Source organism: Epargyreus clarus, unplaced genomic scaffold, assembly GCF_041222505.1.
Source record: "Epargyreus clarus isolate Ecla_fem2 unplaced genomic scaffold, WU_Ecla_fem_2.2 ptg000032l, whole genome shotgun sequence".
Taxonomy (NCBI): domain Eukaryota; kingdom Metazoa; phylum Arthropoda; class Insecta; order Lepidoptera; family Hesperiidae; genus Epargyreus; species Epargyreus clarus.
In genome coordinates, this window is record NW_027332237.1 from 917,164 (window position 1) to 935,564 (window position 18,401).

The 18,401-nt window shown below is 36.4% G+C and overlaps 1 protein-coding gene across 2 annotated transcripts in view; it reads right to left on the reverse strand.

Moving 5' to 3' along the window:
• The window catches only part of LOC140755100 (facilitated trehalose transporter Tret1), a 103,539-nt gene that overhangs the window by 6,530 nt on the left and 78,608 nt on the right, over positions 1 to 18,401 (reverse strand). For both annotated transcript variants that reach the window (XM_073090298.1, XM_073090299.1), the window contains exons 3-4: positions 14,731 to 14,890; positions 2,012 to 2,199 (exon numbers count right to left, since the gene is read on the reverse strand). In XM_073090298.1, coding sequence (XP_072946399.1) covers positions 2,012 to 2,199; positions 14,731 to 14,890 — 348 coding nt within the window. The remainder of the gene's footprint in view (positions 1 to 2,011; positions 2,200 to 14,730; positions 14,891 to 18,401) is intronic.

Sequence of the window (18,401 nt, forward strand, 5' to 3'; positions counted from 1 at the left end):
ATAGTATATATTTTTATAAGGAAAATATATATTTTACGAAGTTTCTTTGAGTTCCCCTTCATCATAACGTTAGTTATGTGTTACAAAATTCTATGAATAATTTATTTTAAATAAAAATATTTTATTTCGATCAGGATCATTTTATTTCGATCAACATCATGCATTTGAAATTAGGTAGATAATAAAGATGTGTAGTACCCAGAAATATATCCGTGCCCTTTTAAAAACTATCTATTAGTAAACTCGTTTATCATTCCTCGCTGAAGGTAAGACAACCATTAGAATAGATTGAAAGTCTTTTGTATTACAAATGAGAGAAAAGGGCATAAAAGCAATAATTAACATTTAACCTCAAGACAATACTGGTAATCCACAATATTTCCCATGAGAATTGACTTATGGCTTGAAGAGTACATAAATACAGAAACTGCATTCATTTCTAATTCCCATTAAAAAGCCGTTAAATTTGCACAATGAGCATTCCATGGGAGTCTTAAACCGGGAATTTTCCGTGGTAATGAACGCATTAATTAAGAAAATCAGGTACCTGACACCGTACATGTAAACGTATTTACTGTAAATAGATGTAATAATATATTTCAATAAAAGTTTGATGTCAAATTTTCCTTAATATCATGTGATTTGCCTTAAGAATTATTTCAAGATTTTTTCACTCATGCAAAGTTGCTAAATTTTATGAAATGATCCGATGATGACTGTATATTATTTAGCGAAATAAAGTTGTAAGTGTCGGTCTGTATTTTTATAATGTGCTTTTTTTATAATAATACAATTAGTAGCACATACGAGTATACATTTGGCTTTGTTGTCATACTTTTTATGTAAGTCATAATATTAACTGTTTTAAATTAAATGAGCCTGATACTAAATAGCTTCTGCTGCTCATCGATATCTGTACGTAACTCCCAAAATTATTGAAGTCCTTCCTAAGGTAGTCAGAGATGCGTTGCCACCCCTAAACCCCTTTTTTATATTATAGGAGTAGCAGACGAGCATACAGTCCACCTGATGGTAAGTGGCTACTGCCGCCCATGGACATCTGTAATCAACCCCAGATAGGATTAGATATTCCCACCTGAGGGCAGCTGGAACGTCTCGGAAAAGTATGTCTCCCTTACCACACCTTTCAAACCAGAACACAGCAGCGCTTAACACTGTTGTTATTAGGTAGAAATACCCTGGTGGTAGATATAATGACATTCGAAGAGTGCTTTGCAAAGAACCTATTTTGAATTTAAAAAATAATTTGATTTTAAACTACAAGTCAGAATACGTCCTAATACTGTCTCTGCCTTGCCATTCAGACTAGAGCACCACTGTCAAGTAGAAATAGGTGTGGCGGTAGTGCCATTGGAGTCAAACCATGAAGGTTTAACCCACCTTTTAATTATTTCATTATTATTATAGATAATTATTGAATACAAACGTTAATCTGAGCAATCAATAATACGATAGCTCGTGAGAAGGCTATGAAACAATCAGAGCATTGAATATCCTATCAGTTATATGAAAACATTGAAAGATAATATTTTTCTAATACAATTCAATCGTCATAATCATATCAAACATAGGAGTGAAGAATCTAAGATCTAATCTAAAGATTAGATGTGGAATTATAAATCAAAATATTTTGTTAATAGTGTGTGTATTCTTATTATTATTTATGGAAATATTTAAGTGTACTAACCTATTACCACTTAGCAAGTTATAGAGAAGCCTAACAGTAGTGTTAAACGCTGCTGTGTTTTGGTTTAGGTTTGGTAAGGGAGACATACTTATCCAAGGTATTTTAGCTTAGCCCTCAGGAATAACGGCGCGTTTCTGGGATACCTCAGGGAGGAATCAATCTTATGTGGGTTTGATTAAAGATGTCCATGGGCAGTAGCCTCTTACCATCACGTGGACTGCATGCTTGTCTGCTACTCTAATAAAAAACCATATCTAAGAGCAATCATTGCGCATAGAAGTTTAAGAACATCACAAATATTACCTGAGTAGTCATAGTGATACAGCAGACCATCATTCCCCCGAAGAATGACGTAACGGAGACCATGTCGACACTCGAGGACAGGGACGTGGCCAGCCACGCCAGGGTGTAGGGTAACGCAGCAAGCAGCAACACCGTCCGTCTGCCGTACCGCATCGCGAAGCCACCCAGGATACCACCTATTAGCGCACCTGACAACAAAATATTTAGTTAGAAATGGGGTTTTTTAGTGTCATTAACACAGATATTTTTTACTTTTTTACAAGCTTATTTAGGCGATTGCGGAGGATATTTTTTTCGAGCTGATGTATGTACGTATGCCTCATTCTTTAGCACGCTATACATTCCATTGAATTCGTTTAAAATATAAAATAACATAATACTTCAGCAGAAAGGAAGGTGGTAGAACCCTTTGTGGTTCGACTCCGGCGGCACCACCGCCACACCTATTTCTACCTAATAACAACAGTGTTAGGCGCTGCTGTGTTCCAGTTTGAAGGGTGTGGTAAGGGAGATAGACTTTTCCGAGGCGTTCCAGCTTAATCCTCAGGGGTAGCGGCGCATCTGTGGCCGACCTCAGGTAGGAATATCTAATATTATCTGGGGTTGATTACAGATGTCCATGGGCGACAGTAGCCACTTACCATCAGGTGGACTGCATGCTCGTCTGCTACTCTCATATTATATAAAAAAAAGGCACGCATTTTGTTTTCATAATATTTTTAAAGAATCTACATATTAACTTGTGTAATAATAAATAGGTTGGCAACTAAATTCCCACCGTGTGCATCGCCAACCTAATCATTAATGAGTTTAGACTTTTGTACGTATTTCCCGTTTTTGTCGGTCATTTCCGCCCATAAATTCTTGTAACTAACTTCATATAGAACCTGAAGTCGATCACAGTGACTCGCCTCACATGTAAGTCATCCACATCCTTTCACAAAAACGCAGTAACTTCACTTTCGAAATAGGTATTTTTACCCCAAATCTCCTACAGGCAACATCAAACGTCAGTAGCTTTAATATAAGTTGAACTACAAAGCAGAGCAGCTACATAAATAGGAATCATTGCACCCAAATCAGAACTAGGTAGGTATTCAACGGGAAAAACATTTGCGATCCATATAAATAGCGATCCGTCTGTATTTATTTTTGTCTGAGCATTCTCCATACGATACGCGCCATACATTAATATGTCGATTTGTCTGTCTGTCTTTCGGTTTATTTGCTTGTTATAAACGATGTCGGCGCCATCTTTTGGATGGAATGTAACGTTCTTCGTTCATTGTTTCGTTCATTCTTTGAGTTTTTTATCCTCGGAAGGTAATGTTTTTTATGTATTTATCATTCCTTGGTACGTCCTTCAGCTGAAACGGCTTGGCAGCTTTAATATGTGTCATTGGTTTCGTCTTAATTGTGTATTTTTATGAGCAGTTTTATTTTTATAATGATTTTCTGGTTTTACATAATTTTAATTGCAGAAAAGAATACTTTTTTTTATAATTATGTAATTTTAGTCTGTAAAATAAAATCTTCCGATTATTATTCATAAATCCCTAAATTTGTAAATTTTAATATAGATAATTGTAACTGTTTAAATTTTAATGGATTATCTGTGGTCAAAAAGATTAAAAAAACGTCATTAAATTTATTAATTCCATTACGTCTACATTAATTTAATGATAAATTAGTGATGAATAGTGATGATTTGTTTCTATTGTCTATATAATAATCAATGATAACAATTTGATAACTAACCTTTAATTGATAATAAATAATATATAGATACAAATATAAATAAAACAGTGATATGAATTCCATAGATAATGATATAAATTTTATTCTTGTATAAGAAATTACGGCTGAATAAAATACAGGTAAGTTAGTTGATTATATAGTTTTATAATATAGGAGTAGACAAGCACGCAGTTTACCTGTTGGTAAGTGGCTACTTTCGCCCATAAACATCTATAATTAATCCTAGATTGACTTGGAAATTAAAAAAAAACTATTCCCACCTGAGGTCAGTCACAAATGCGCCGCTACCCCGGAGGACTAAACTGAAACGCCTCGGAAAAGTATGTCTCCATTACCTCGCAAATGTCTATTTGGTAATCAGGCTATACCGTTAATTAAATTGCTACTAAGCTGCCCACATATCCTACCTAATATTAAAACCAATATAAAGACTAACTCAGAACGTTATAAACAAGGTTGCAACACCACATCGGAATGCAATCGATCAGCCGTTTATTTCCGAGTTGATTTTCGAAAAACGATCTCCACTAAATCACCGGTCGTTATGTTTTGTTTCCATACCGTATCTGTTCAGTACAGAAATAAAATTGAGTGCACTCGACTGAAGCAATATGCTTCGGCTATTAAAACGAACTGTATCTATATGTGCCTGTGTTTGTGTTTGTGATTGCCTGTATTATTGCTTGTGTCTAAACTTGTGTCCGTATCCGAATTTGTGTCTTTCTTTAGATATAACCATATCTATAACTGAGAAATTAATTTTCACTTCCTTAAACCGTGAAAAAAACGTGAGGAAACTTGCGTACCTGACAAAAAAAAGTTTTCAATGTATGTGAAGTGTATCAATACGCACTTGGCCAGCGCGGTGGACCTAATCCTCATCCTAAGAGGAGTCCCGTGTCCAGCACTTGAACAGTGATTGAAGGTGGTAGAACCCTTAGTGATTTAATTCGTGAGGCACCACAGCGATACCTATATCTGCATAACAACAGTGTTAAGCGCTGCTGTTCTAGTTTCAAGGGTGTGGTAAGGGAGACATAGTTTTCTGAGGCGTTCCAGCTTAGTACTCAGGGGTAGCGGCGCATAGGAATATATTATCTTATCTGGGGTTGATTATAGATGTCCATGGGCAGTTGTAGCCACTTAACATCAGGTGGACTACAATCTGTGATTTAACGACAGTGGTAGATTAATCTATCTATGTAAGATAGATAGATTAATATACCACTAGTTCGTTTTTAAGGTACCACACGACACAATATTAGTACCTGTTGTCGCCAAAAAGTTCAAGTCATCATTACATTCCCTTCTGGGATTGCAAGTGGGTATTTTCTTGTTAAGAGGTCGGGTTAAGTGACGTCATAAGTCAAAGATACGGTTATCTCACTTATTGGATTACTAAGAAGATTGTAGAATAAATATTTATTTGTTTATATTGAAACCCTTTGTCCGTATGCTGGTCAACGCTTTTTCCCTATACCGGGGCAAAACCAATGCCATATTCAACGACCCTTAATAGTTAAGAAGTGATGTCTTATTCTTGAATCGCGGCCTCTCATTGAAATGGGCCGAGGTTTGAATCCCAGGCACCTCCGATTTTTCAAAATTATGTGCGTATGAAACGTCAATTATCACTTGCTTTATCTTATCGTATATCGTATCGTATCGTATCGTATCGTATCGTATCGTATACCTTAGAAATCTTTAAAAAAAACAGCCCTCAATGATGTATGTGAAGTCTACCAATTCGCACTTGGCCATCTTAGTAGACTATGGCCTAATTCTCATTCAAAGAGAACCGTGCCTATCAAAAACTCTGTAATGATTGCATAATGATGATCCAATAGTAACATCCGTGATCGACAGCTTAAGTTTGAAATACAGAAGGGCTCATGGTAGCCACCAATGGTCACCCATCCAATTGCCGACCACGCGCGATGTTGCTTAACTTTCTAAATCAGTTAATCCATTCAAGCTTTGCGTGAAAGTGCTTTTCCAAATTTCCTTTAAGAAATAAGTGTGACGTAGGTACCGGCTTGTACAGAGTTCTTTAAACTACAGAGTACAATATACACAATGCAAATTTTACAAATATTTCTCCTAAGAGCATCATAAAGTGTATACAGACGGACATAACCATTGTTTGGCATATTTACGATGTATTTACAAACATACGAACAAACGTGACTTCACTATGAGGAATAGCTTCGAGCATTACAGAGATTTTTCTACATGATTGATGTGGCAGATATGCTTGCACTTATATTTATACTTTTCCGAGGCATTCCAGCTTAGTCGTCTGGGGTAGGGGTGCATTTTGTAGTCTCAGGTAGTAATATCTAACCCTATCTGGGGTTGATTACAGATGTCCATGGGCGGCAGTAGCCACTTACCATCAGGTGGACTGTATGCTCGTCTGCTACTCCTATATTATAAAAAAAATATGAGACTAACATCTTAGTCCTCAAAAGTAACGCATCTATAACTAGCTTCACGTAAAACCACCGTTCTATATGAAGTTGGTTGCAGTCCACGACTAGTGTCGGCAGTGACTACTGACCATCAGATGCATGTAGCATATGCAGCAGTGATACCATTAGGTGGACTGCATGTTCGTATGCTACTGCAATCTTATAAAAAAATCAATATGTTACATATATCTTGTTTGGATAATAAACTAACAAATATATTGCATACATACAGATATACAATTTACGATTCGCAAGATTGTTCCTTCTCACATACTAATTTTCAAATTGCCATAAAATCCGTAATTTACAACAACATACGTTGCCCTTATTTAGGGCTTTATAAGGTTTATTTTTGCACAAATTTACTCAAAATAAACATTTTCAAGTATTTTGAATTCTACTCTATTAACATAGAAGCGATTTTTCTTTGATTTTCTATAATTTAATACAATATGTCACCTCTATTACAAGGGAATAAGACTGAAATTGCAAACAATTTGACTACCGCTTATAGGTAGAGTCATAAACTTTATTATTGTTTGAAGACGTAAACGATGAATAAATTTACAGATGGTACAGGATCCCTAGTATAGTTTTCATCATTTATTACTAACAAGCTGATTTTTCGTGAGTAGCTTCGTTTCGACAAGACGCCCAACATTTTTCCTTACAGCAATGTTGGTAAATGGTAGCTTGATGGGGCAGCAAGGATAAAATATGTTGACCGGACGAATTCTAAAAATTTATTACTAACCAAATTTTTCTTTGTTAATTATCAAGATAATTATTTAAATAACGTGAAAAAATTTTTGTCCTACAAAATATAAGGTTTTTATTAAGGCGTCCCCCCTCTCCAACATGTATCATAAACAAGGTCATGAAAAATAATTACTAACCAGCTGATTTTTTTTTTATTGGCTGTCTACCATTTACATAGTCTACCATGCACATTGTCCTACAAATTGCATGGTATGTCATCTCGGACCTACGCTGAAAAGATGTTAATTCCGCAGGATTATTTTTTTTATTAGTAACTGTAGGACAAAGGTATCACGTGATAGGATAATATAATTTTTATCTAAATAAAACAATGTCCTACAAAAAAAAGGGTAACTTTTATTAATCCTACAAGATTTGTAATTTAACTATAATATAATATAAATAAACTATAAAACTGGCGGACTGGAATAACGTACTTCGCAATTTGTAGGACAATGTGGGTAGTAAGCCGTGTAAATGTTAGACAGCTAATAAAAAAAAATCAGCTGGTTAGTAATTATTTTTCATGACCTTGTTTATGATACATGTTGGAGACGGGGGACGCCTTAAAAAAAACCTTATATTTTGTAGGACAAATATTTTTTCACGTTATTTAGATAATTGTCTCGATAATTAATAAAAAAAAAATCGGTTAGTAATATTTTTTTTTGATTCGTCAAATCAACATATTTCATCCCTATTATTTTAGTTATAAACCACAATCGAGAACTTTCGTACGAGAATTTGTTGGGCGTCTCATTGAAACGAAGCTATTCTGGAACACTCAGCTTGATACTAATTATTTTTACATTAAGTATTAGTACTACAACTTTTAAGTGTAGGTCCGAGATGACATACCATGTAATTTGTAGGACAATGTGCATGGTAGACTATGTAAATGGTAGACAGCCAATAAAAAAAAAATCAGCTGGTTAGTAATTATTTTTCATGACCTTGTTTATGATACATGTTGGAGAGGGGGGACGCCTTAATAAAAACCTTATATTTTGTAGGACAAATATTTTTTCACGTTATTTAAATAATTATCTTGATAATTAACAAAGAAAAATTTGGTTACTAATAAATTTTTAGAATTCGTCCGGTCAACATATTTAATCCTTGCTGCCCCATCAAGCTACCATTTACCAACATTGCTGTAAGGAAAAATGTTGGGCGTCTTGTCGAAACGAAGCTACTCACGAAAAATCAGCTTGTTATTAATAAATGATGAAAACTATACTAGGGATCCTGTACTAAGAGCTTTTAAAGCTTCTAAAGCTGTGAGCTTTGCCGAAACCATTATTTACATAGCTTTTACTGTTTACTTCTAGTAATTAGGTAAACATGACAATATGTGCACAAGAATAGTGTGTTTGTGAAATATTTCAAGCATTAGGCTTATAACTTCGTGGCGCCGCATATAAAAATGTTAGGTAGGTTATTTGATCTGAAAATACTTTTTAACGTATGTTTTATATAATATTGATGTAGTAATTGAGCATGCAGTCCACCTGGTAGGTGGCTACTGCCGCCCATGGACATATGCAATCAACCCCAGATAGGATTAGATATTCCTACCTGAGGTCGGCCACAGATGCGCCGCTACCCCTGAGCACTAAGCTGGAACGCTTCGGAAAAGTATGTCTCCCTTACCAAACGCTTCAAAACCGAACACAGCAGCGCCTAACACTGCTGTTATTAGGCAGAAATAGGTGTGGCGGTGGTGCCGCTGGAGTCGATCCACAAAGGGTTCTACCACCTTTAAATAGCAGCATTGTGAACATTTGAACCGTCCACCTATTACGGTTCAATAGATAAAGCGAAAACGTCGAAAATAGCAGTTTCTTGTATGGCCATAATTTATTTTCAACATTTTTATCTTTAGTATTTGTTGTTGTAGTGTCCACCCTTATACATACAAATATCAAGTGTATATTACGGTTCGGGAAATAGTTGTATATCATACGGACAGACAGCGGAGTTATAGGGTTTTTACCTTTTTTTTATAATATAGGAGTAGCAGACGAGCATGCAGTCCACCTGATGGTAAGTGGCTACTGCAGCCCATGGACATCTGTAATCGACTCCAGATAAGTTATATTCCTACCTGACGTCGGCCACGGATGCGCCGTTACCCTAGAGGATTAAGCTGGAACGCCTCTGATAAGTATGTCTCCCTTACCACGCAAATGATCATTAAGTAATCAGGCTAGGCTGTTTATTAAATGGCTACTAAGCTGCCAACAACATATCCTACCTAATATTAAAACGAATATAAACCCTAACTCAGAACAGAACCCTAAAATGAGTAAAAACGCAAAAAAATATCTTGTAACGAAAAACAAAGATGGCTAACATTATGAATGATAAACGCTTCCAATCATTCAGTTACTCAATTGCTATGAATAATCGATTCAATCACACATTTCGTTCAATTTACATTCAATGAATATGAATGAAGTTTCTGTGTACGACATGCCATAGTTTATGCGCCCGGTTTTGCTTCCGTGTTTTTGTTAGTTACTGAACGGTTAAATTGACCCTTCACTCATAACTTTATGAGTTATTGGTGATATTGAGATGAGAATGATGAGATACATAAATTGAGTGATATTAAAATCAAGAGATTTTCCAAATAAAGGTCAACCGAGGTTTGAATCAAGAACCTTTTACAGGCCATACCTATTTCTGCCTTATAACAGCAGTGTTAAGCGCTGCTGTGTTCTGGTTTGAAGGGTGTAATAAGGGAGACATACTTTTCCGAGGCGTTCCAGCTTAGTCCTCAGGGGTAGCGGCGCATCTATAGCCGATCTCTGGTATGAATATCTAACCCTATCTGGGGTTGATTACAGATGTCCATGGGCGGCAGTAGCCACTTACCATCAGGTGGACTGCATGCTCGTCTGCTACTCCGTATTGTAAAAAAATACTCGTTTGAAGACTGCGTTTAAAGAACTCATTTACCTACCACAGTTACTTAACCTCAGGGTCGAATGCTTGCTTGAAAGGTGATTCTTAAGGCATCACCGTCACATATATTTGTAGCATGAAGCAGTTGTTGCAATGGGTATGGACCAGCTGATTTATATATGAGACTGTTTATATGAAGCTAGTAACTTGTACCTATCCATGGGCGGCCTGAATGTGCGTTTGCTACCTCGATTTTATCAACAATGTTGATATTCATATTTCGAAAAATCCCATTATTTAGAATGCTGCATCCACACGGTCCAAACCTTTACAAATATTTTACTTGACTAAAAGCTATGCTACAAGCACTTGCAAACCTAAACAAACCAAGGCTAATACTCTACCCACAAGTTTGAATTTGTGACTGCTTGGTAAACGACGGATGCGGTAGAAAAATAATAAATTCTATCAACGAATAGCTAAAATATCAATCCTCATCAACTTACAAAGTGGCTACAGAGAGACAGAAGCATAAATATTTGTAATATCTACTCCGAAGCGTTATGAAGCAAACTTACAAACTTAGTGTTGTTTGCTGATTGGTCATTACCGAGATCAACTACAACTATGTTTATTTTTTTAAGATCTTCCTGGAAATAGTTTCACGATTTAAAATATATTACGTGTGTTATGAAATAATTTTATGAAGACATGCAATATATAAAAAAAAAAAAAAAAAAAAAAAAAAAAACGCTTTCTACACTCACAGCCCCACACTAGGATTCCCTGTGTCGTGGGTGCCATGGACACACACATAGACAAATACACAAACACCCAGACCCAGAAACAGAAATCTAAATTCATCATTTAGATTTCTGTCTGGCCGGGGATCGAACCCGGGACCCTTTGCGCGTCAGACCGGTATGGTGGCCGCTCCGCCACACGGGTCGTCAAATAAATACGTATATGGTTATGATATACTTTAAATTACATAGTAAAGTTATTATTTTAAAAGTTAGCAAAATGGAGTGCCGCTTTGTTAAAACGTATAAAAGTAATTGAATTAAAATTTCAAATTTTGTATCCATCATATTGAATTATAATCCTTGTAAAAGTATTGTTTCAGCTTTAATTCGAATTTGAATAAGCCAACAATGATACGAGTACACCCATAGATATATTATCCTACTTTAGTATAATATATCTATGAGTACACCCCATTTGATCGTAAGTGATTACTTCAAATAGGATTTATGTCAAACCAGGAGTCAAACCTGGGAACGGTCTGCGTGTCAGACCGGTATGGTGACCGCTTCGCCACACGGGTCGACAATTGTAATTAATCATGAAAATGTATCTAGCGCCCCTAGCGGATTGTATCAGAACTATAGTGTCAGTGACGTAACATTCAATGTCTAAATTGACAAAATGGCGCATTATATTTAGTCTCTCTTTTTTGTGAACATGTGAGGCAGACAAAAAGACTTGAGCACTTACTTATTGTTACGTTTACTCAGTCAACTCAGCATTGAGCAACTCAGATTGAGTAAACGATGTTTTGAAAACTCATGGTAAGGGTACTGAAGGCTTATTTCTGACACAGTCAAACCAGGAAAATATTACCGCTAAACTAAAATAACCCGCCGTATTTGTCCGCTTATGAAATGATAGTGTACGTTAAGTAATCATGAGTGTTTATCAAAATTCATAAGCTTTAAACAACTTTCCCATTCAATTGTAGAATAGTATTGAGCAGTAGCATTTGGTTTGCAAATTACAATCGTAACTCTGTTTGTCTGTTGGGCAATCGTGGATTTTGTTCATTGTAAGCGAGAAACGAATAAACTTAATGCCAATGCAATCGATATAATCAGAATCAGAATTATCCAGCAGCACCACCGTAACGTAAGAAAAGTGGGAGAACTCTGTGTCGTTCGACTTCGGCAGTATCTCGATCACACCTATTTCTGCCTAATAGCAGCAGTGTTAAGTGCTGCTGCGTTCTGGTTCGAAGGGTGTGGTAAGGGAGATATATTTTTCCGAGGCAATCCAGTTTATCCCTCAGGCGTAGCGGGTAGCATCTGTTGCCGACCTTATGTAGAAATCCATCAGAATTACCATCTTGATTAGGTTACCCAGACTAACTTGGATATCCTATAACTTAATTAAATATCTTATGCTTCCCGTTCAAAGAAAATTATTTTATAATACGTAAGGGTCGTCTTACTTTAGTGTTTTTTACTTTAGTGCTTTGAAGGTGGTAGAACCCATTGTGGTTCGACTCCGGCGGCACCACCGCCACACCTATTTCTACCTAATAACAGCAGTGTTAGGCGCTGCTGTGTTCCGGTTTGAAGGGTGTGGTAAGGGAGACATACTTTTCCGAGGCGTTCCAGCTTAGTCCTCAGGGGTAGCGGCGCATCTGTGGCCGACCTCAGACAGGAATATCTAATCCTGTCTGGGATTGATTACAGATGTCCATGGGCGGCAGTAGCCACTTACCATCAGGTGGACTGCATGCTCGTCTGCTACTCCTATATTATAAAAAAAAAAAAAAAAAAAAAAAAAAAAATATAAATTAAAGTCCCTCGTGTCTTTGACACATTGACAAAATGTCAAAATTACGAAACAGTAAGAAAATAATTATTAGAATTATAACCGAACCTGTTTAAATTCCTTCGCTTTCGTTTAACCTTCGATAGTATAACAACCGTACCGGAAATGCACTTAGATATGTCTTTGATGTTACACAATGTGAGGTATGTGGCCTGAAACGACGGAGTTGGTCGTGAATGGAATGGTTTCGCTTCGATTCCTGGTTGGGACAAACGATTTTCTAAAAATAGACTTTGAATTGTTTCTTGTGACCAAAGAGACTCATTTCAGAATGATTGTTGCTTACAAAGTTGCCTATTGAAATGTTTTAAACATAGCTCATTCATATATCGGATCGACTGCGGCGGCGCCGCCACACATATATCTGCCTCATAACAGCAGTGTTAAACGCTGCTGTGTTCTGGTTTGAAGGGTGTGGTAAAGGAGACATACTTTTTCGAGGCGTTCCAACTTAGTCCTCAGGGGTAGCGGCGCAATTGACCGTCCTAAGGTAGGAATATCTAATCCTATTTGGGGTTGATTACAGATGTCCATGGGCGGTTGATGCATGACTGCAAGCTCGTCTGCAACTCCTGTATGTTTTATACATAAAAAAACTCCTATACTATTTTCTATACTGTAAATTTCCTACAAGTTTCCTAACAAAATCAATAAGCTACTCATATATGTTTAACAACAGACGTGCGGGCATGATTGTTTGTTCATTAGTGTGTTTGCTTTCGCGTTCGCTGGTAATTAAGTTTCTGATGATTTACGAACGTAATGTATTGGTATGAGTTGTTAGGTAAGATTGTTGTTTGTTGTTTGTTGTACAGCTCCGGGTGGAAGATCCGGCTTCGATTCCCCGGTGGGGCAGATTTTTTGTATACAAATTTAATACTTTTTTACATATTATTATGCTTATAGCTTATTATTGCAACGTGAACTTTTAGACCTAGACAAGAAAATAAACTCATTATTTAAATAATCAAACAATAATCGAACTTGCAATCCTTGGATAGAATGAGGATGCAATAAGGATGAAACATGAATATACGTAGCAAATAATATTATCCTTCGTTATCTTCTTGACCAAGAATTGAACCCTCAACTTTTGCACATAAAACTAAGTAACTACGACAGAAGCTAGATAAATAAAATTAAATTTTCCTGACGTGGGCTCGAACCCACAACCCTAGCACATAAATGTGTAAACCACCCTTTTCTCAGTTCGTTATTAACTTTGATGATAACAAATTACATACCTTTCAACCTTTACCTTAACCCCATAAATAAAACACCATAGCATTTAACACTCAACGCAACATCCCATAAAGATCCATTACATTTAAACCGCGCTAAAAATAAAAATATAAATATGGTTTTCGAAACACCCTGTACATATAATTACGTGTAATTGAGCGCACGTGTTCGCAAGCACCCTGTATATGCGAAATTTAATTATACTAGCGAATGAACGCAGATTTGCTTGTAAATGTAAATAACAATTGTTTTGGAAAATTTAATTAATTTACAATAGTTTTATCGTCACATATTTATTAATAACAGTTACAGAAATTATTGGAGTTTGGCTATAATTAATGTGGCTACTTAAAAAACAAAGAAGAAAGAAAAGTTAAAATTCAATCTTTGACTGGGGATTCTAATCCCAGACTAGACGAATGAAACCGCCAAGAAAGAAGAAGAACATATTAAAGACAATCTACCAAACCGCACCTAACTTAAATCTAGGACCTTTCAATGTTTCTGTGATAATTATAAGACAGACATAGAGTAGAAAGGATTATATTTATATTTCTTTAGAACGTGGTAGGACCCTTTGGGGTACGACTCCGGCGGCACCACCGCCACACCTATGTCTGCCTCATAACAGCAGTGTTAAACGCTGCTGTGTTCTGCTAGAAGAGTGCGACAAGGGGCACATACTTTTCCGAAGCTTTCAAGCTTAGTCCTCAGCGGAGCATCGGCCGTTGACCTCAGGCAGGAATCTAATCTTATCTGGGACTGATTACAGATGTCCATGGGCAGCAGTAACCACCTACTATCATGTGGACTGCATGCTCGTCTGCCATTCTTATATTATAAAAAATCTTAAAAGATTACCTAGTATTAAGTCAGGCAGAAGTACCATGGTCACAGAAATTGAAGCGACAGCAATCTCTTACATTGAACCATTGAATTTTTTTCTGCTTCTTAAGAACTTACCCAATAAACTCAAGCTAGCGATCCAACTGGCCTGTTGGTCATTGACCGTGAAGGTGGAGTGTCGTCGAGGGTCCTGCATCGACGCAATGGCTGGCGACATGTAGCCCTTGCCGAGACCCGCTGCGAAGGGCCCTAACGACACTGCCAGGGCTGCGAGGATCTGGAACAAAGGGGATTTTAAAACAAGATTCTTAAGTTCCGTACCACATGTTACTATGCGGTGCTTGACTAAAGTTAGACCAAAATAATGTATCCGACCTCGCTTGTCTAGTACCGACATAATTGTTTTGTTGCATATGCACCCTAGCATAGTATAAAGCAGTATATACGGTGCGTTACGTTCTTATTACCCCTAGATACTAATTTTGAAGTAATAGGTAATTAGTAGTAATAATATTTTTACTATAACCAAGATACATACAATGCTCAATAGCGCAAAAAATATGTTTTTTTTTTTATATTTTTTATATATGTTATTTGCACGCAAAGTTATATATCTAATTAATTCAAATCAAATCATTTTTTTTAATTCAAAATAGGTTCTTTACAGAGCATTTTTTGATTGTCAGTAAAACTACCACCACTAATTCAAAGTAAAAGCCAAAGTAAATTTAGAACTAACTAATTATCTATTATCCTTTGGTATGTTTGCTTAGCCGCGTCATCGAACTCAGGACCACCATTAATACAATCAAACCACTTTCCCGAACAGGTTCTACAGCAACTTCGGAACCTGAGGATATATCCTGCATGTATTTCGGTAACAAGTTTATAACCAATCGTAGGTACAGGGCGATCCAGACTGGAGAATCGATCAATGTTGGAACACCATGTGTAGTGTGAATGGTTTGCTAGGGACGGAGCTATCGATATTTTTGAACATATTTTAGTGTTACTTTTTATTGTTAGTTATTTTATTTATTGCGATTAGGTTACGATCTTAAGTAATTATATCCTTATTTCAAGGTTTTCCTAATATACGTAGATGTTAGAAGCAGGACAGGATTTTTACTAGAAGTTAATAATTAATAATAAGCACGTGGTTTCTAGGCCAGAATTAAAATGCCTCGAATAAGTCAGTGTGCCTAATCACAACCTCAAAATCATATCCCAAATAATAAAACAACTTAAATGGAAAAATAGCAGCTATTATTTTTATATTATATGTTTATCACTTGCAACTACGACTTTTACAGTTTTACATTATTCCGAGCATACTAATCCATATAGGATTTTTCCCGCAGACGTCGAAAAAAGAGAAGTAGAAACCCTTTCTTATCTTGAAAAGTTAATGTAAATCTATGATCAGAAAAACTCGGGGCAAATATAAAAGAATTTTAGAAACCCTTTCTTATCTTGAAGAGTTATAATAATGTAAATCTATGATCAGAAAAACTCGGAACAAATATTGTTCCTCAATTCTAAACAATTTGAGAAACCCAACATTTACATTACTCAAAAGAACAATTAACAACAGTCGCTCAAAAGGTATTGTTTACAAAATTTTGAATCGTTTCACGTCACGTCATGGCATGCTACAATTTATACAACGTAAATGAAATGACAAAAGGTTTTTTGCGGTTAACTATTCATCAATACTTTGAGTATTTAAATTAGGTTGCATCTTATGGCGCCGGCAATGAATTTGTAATTGATTTTTTTGAATTGAAACAGCAATAATCAAGTAAGTGCTTTATATGAGGCACTTTTTGCAGCTAACCATATATCGATACTGTGGCGACCTCCCGCTACTCGACAAGAGATGGCGCCACGAGTATTCTGAATCACGCTATCGAAGATTTCTAAATATCCTGCATATATACAAGCTCTGAACTAAGACTGTCGGAGCACGGCCGCTCCCTGGGCATGATCACCTAGCCCGGCGGGATATCTCCCTTTGCCAAAATACTTTAAAAAAAGGGTTGCAGCTCTTGACGCTGACTATGTAATGGAATTTATTTTTTGAAATTTAAATAACAGTATTTGAGATAGTTAAAGGCTTAATAACTTAGTCGGTGCTGGAAATACATGTATGAACAACTTTAATAAATATGCCTGTCCTTATAAAAATCTTGATGATAATAGATTCCTTGGTTGGACTCCAAATGCACCACTGCCACAATCATTATTACCTTATAAAAGAAATGTTTCACACTGCTATATATTAATTTTAAGGGAGTCGTATGAGGAACATACCTATATGAGACGTTCTAACTTAATCCTCAAGGGTACCAATGCATCTCTGATTGATTTCAAGTAAGACTAGTCCTATCTAGAGATGATTATAGATGTTGATAGACGGTAGACGCTGCTTACTATCAGGTGGTCTGCTTTCTCGTTTTTTTTTTATAGTATACGAGTAGCAAACGAGCATGCAGTCCACCTGATGGTAAGTGGCTACTGCCGCCCATGGACATCTGTAATCAACCCCAGATAGGATTAGATATTCCTACCTGAGGTCGGCCAGAGATGCGCCGCTATCCCTGAGGACCAAGCTGGAACGCCTCGGAAAACTCTGTCTCCCTTACCACACCCTTCAAACCGGAACACAGCAGCGCCTAACACGGCTGTTATTAGGTAGAAATAGGTGTTATTTTACATACTAAAATTTTTGTCAGAATTATTTCAAATCTATCGATAACAATATGAGATTTTGTACATCACTACAAGCACGCACTTTATCTAAAAGCGTTCGCTAGATTGAACATTTGGAGGGTTCATTGACCGGCACACTGCCTCATATTCACATATGTTATGACATTACATTTGATATGACGAAACCAAACCTTACTACACGATTATAAGGCTCTAATAACTGCATATAATAAATAAGTATTAAGGTTCCCTAACAAACTTAAATTGTATGTGAAGTAGGGAATATTAAGTCCTATATATTGAGAAATAAGGTTAAATTAAGTACAAAATAGAAACTTGATGTCACAGTTTCAAATTATGTGTACAGAATGATTTCTGTAACGAATGACAAATTATATAATTAAGATTATAATGACGTTTTAATGATTGAAGTGAGGACGGATGTATTGTTTTATGGATCATCATCAACACGTTACTGTCCCACTGCTGGGCACGGGTCTCCTCTCAGAATGTGTGGGATTAGGCCATAGTCCACCGCGCTGGCCAAGTGCGTATTGGTATACTTCACATACCTTTGAGATTTTTTATATAAATCTCTCAGGTGTGCAGGTTTCCTCACGATGTTTTCCTTCACCGTCTTAGCAAGTGCTAATTAATTTCTAAGTCGCACATAATTTTTAAATCAGAGGTGCGTGCGTGATTTGAACCTCGGACCCCTCGATCGAGAGGCCATGTTTCTGAACTACTAGGCTATCACAGCCTTTATGACTAGTGTAGAGTAATATTATAAAAGGAAATCAATATTTTTATTATTATATTTGTATGATTATACTACAGCAAGGTCGAATTTTGTACGTAATGTTTTTAATACAAAAAATATTATAAACTGTTTTGCTCACGCTGTATGCTTTGGTCATATTATTCTTTCAAGTTTAAAACCGTTGTGCGTTTTGTTGGAAAAGTGTAGATGACGGCCGACTTAGCTATAAGTATATGAGGCGAGAATTTTAGTCTTCAGAAGCTACAACGCATACGGATTTAAGTAAAACTTCCGTTACATATGGAGTTGGTTACAA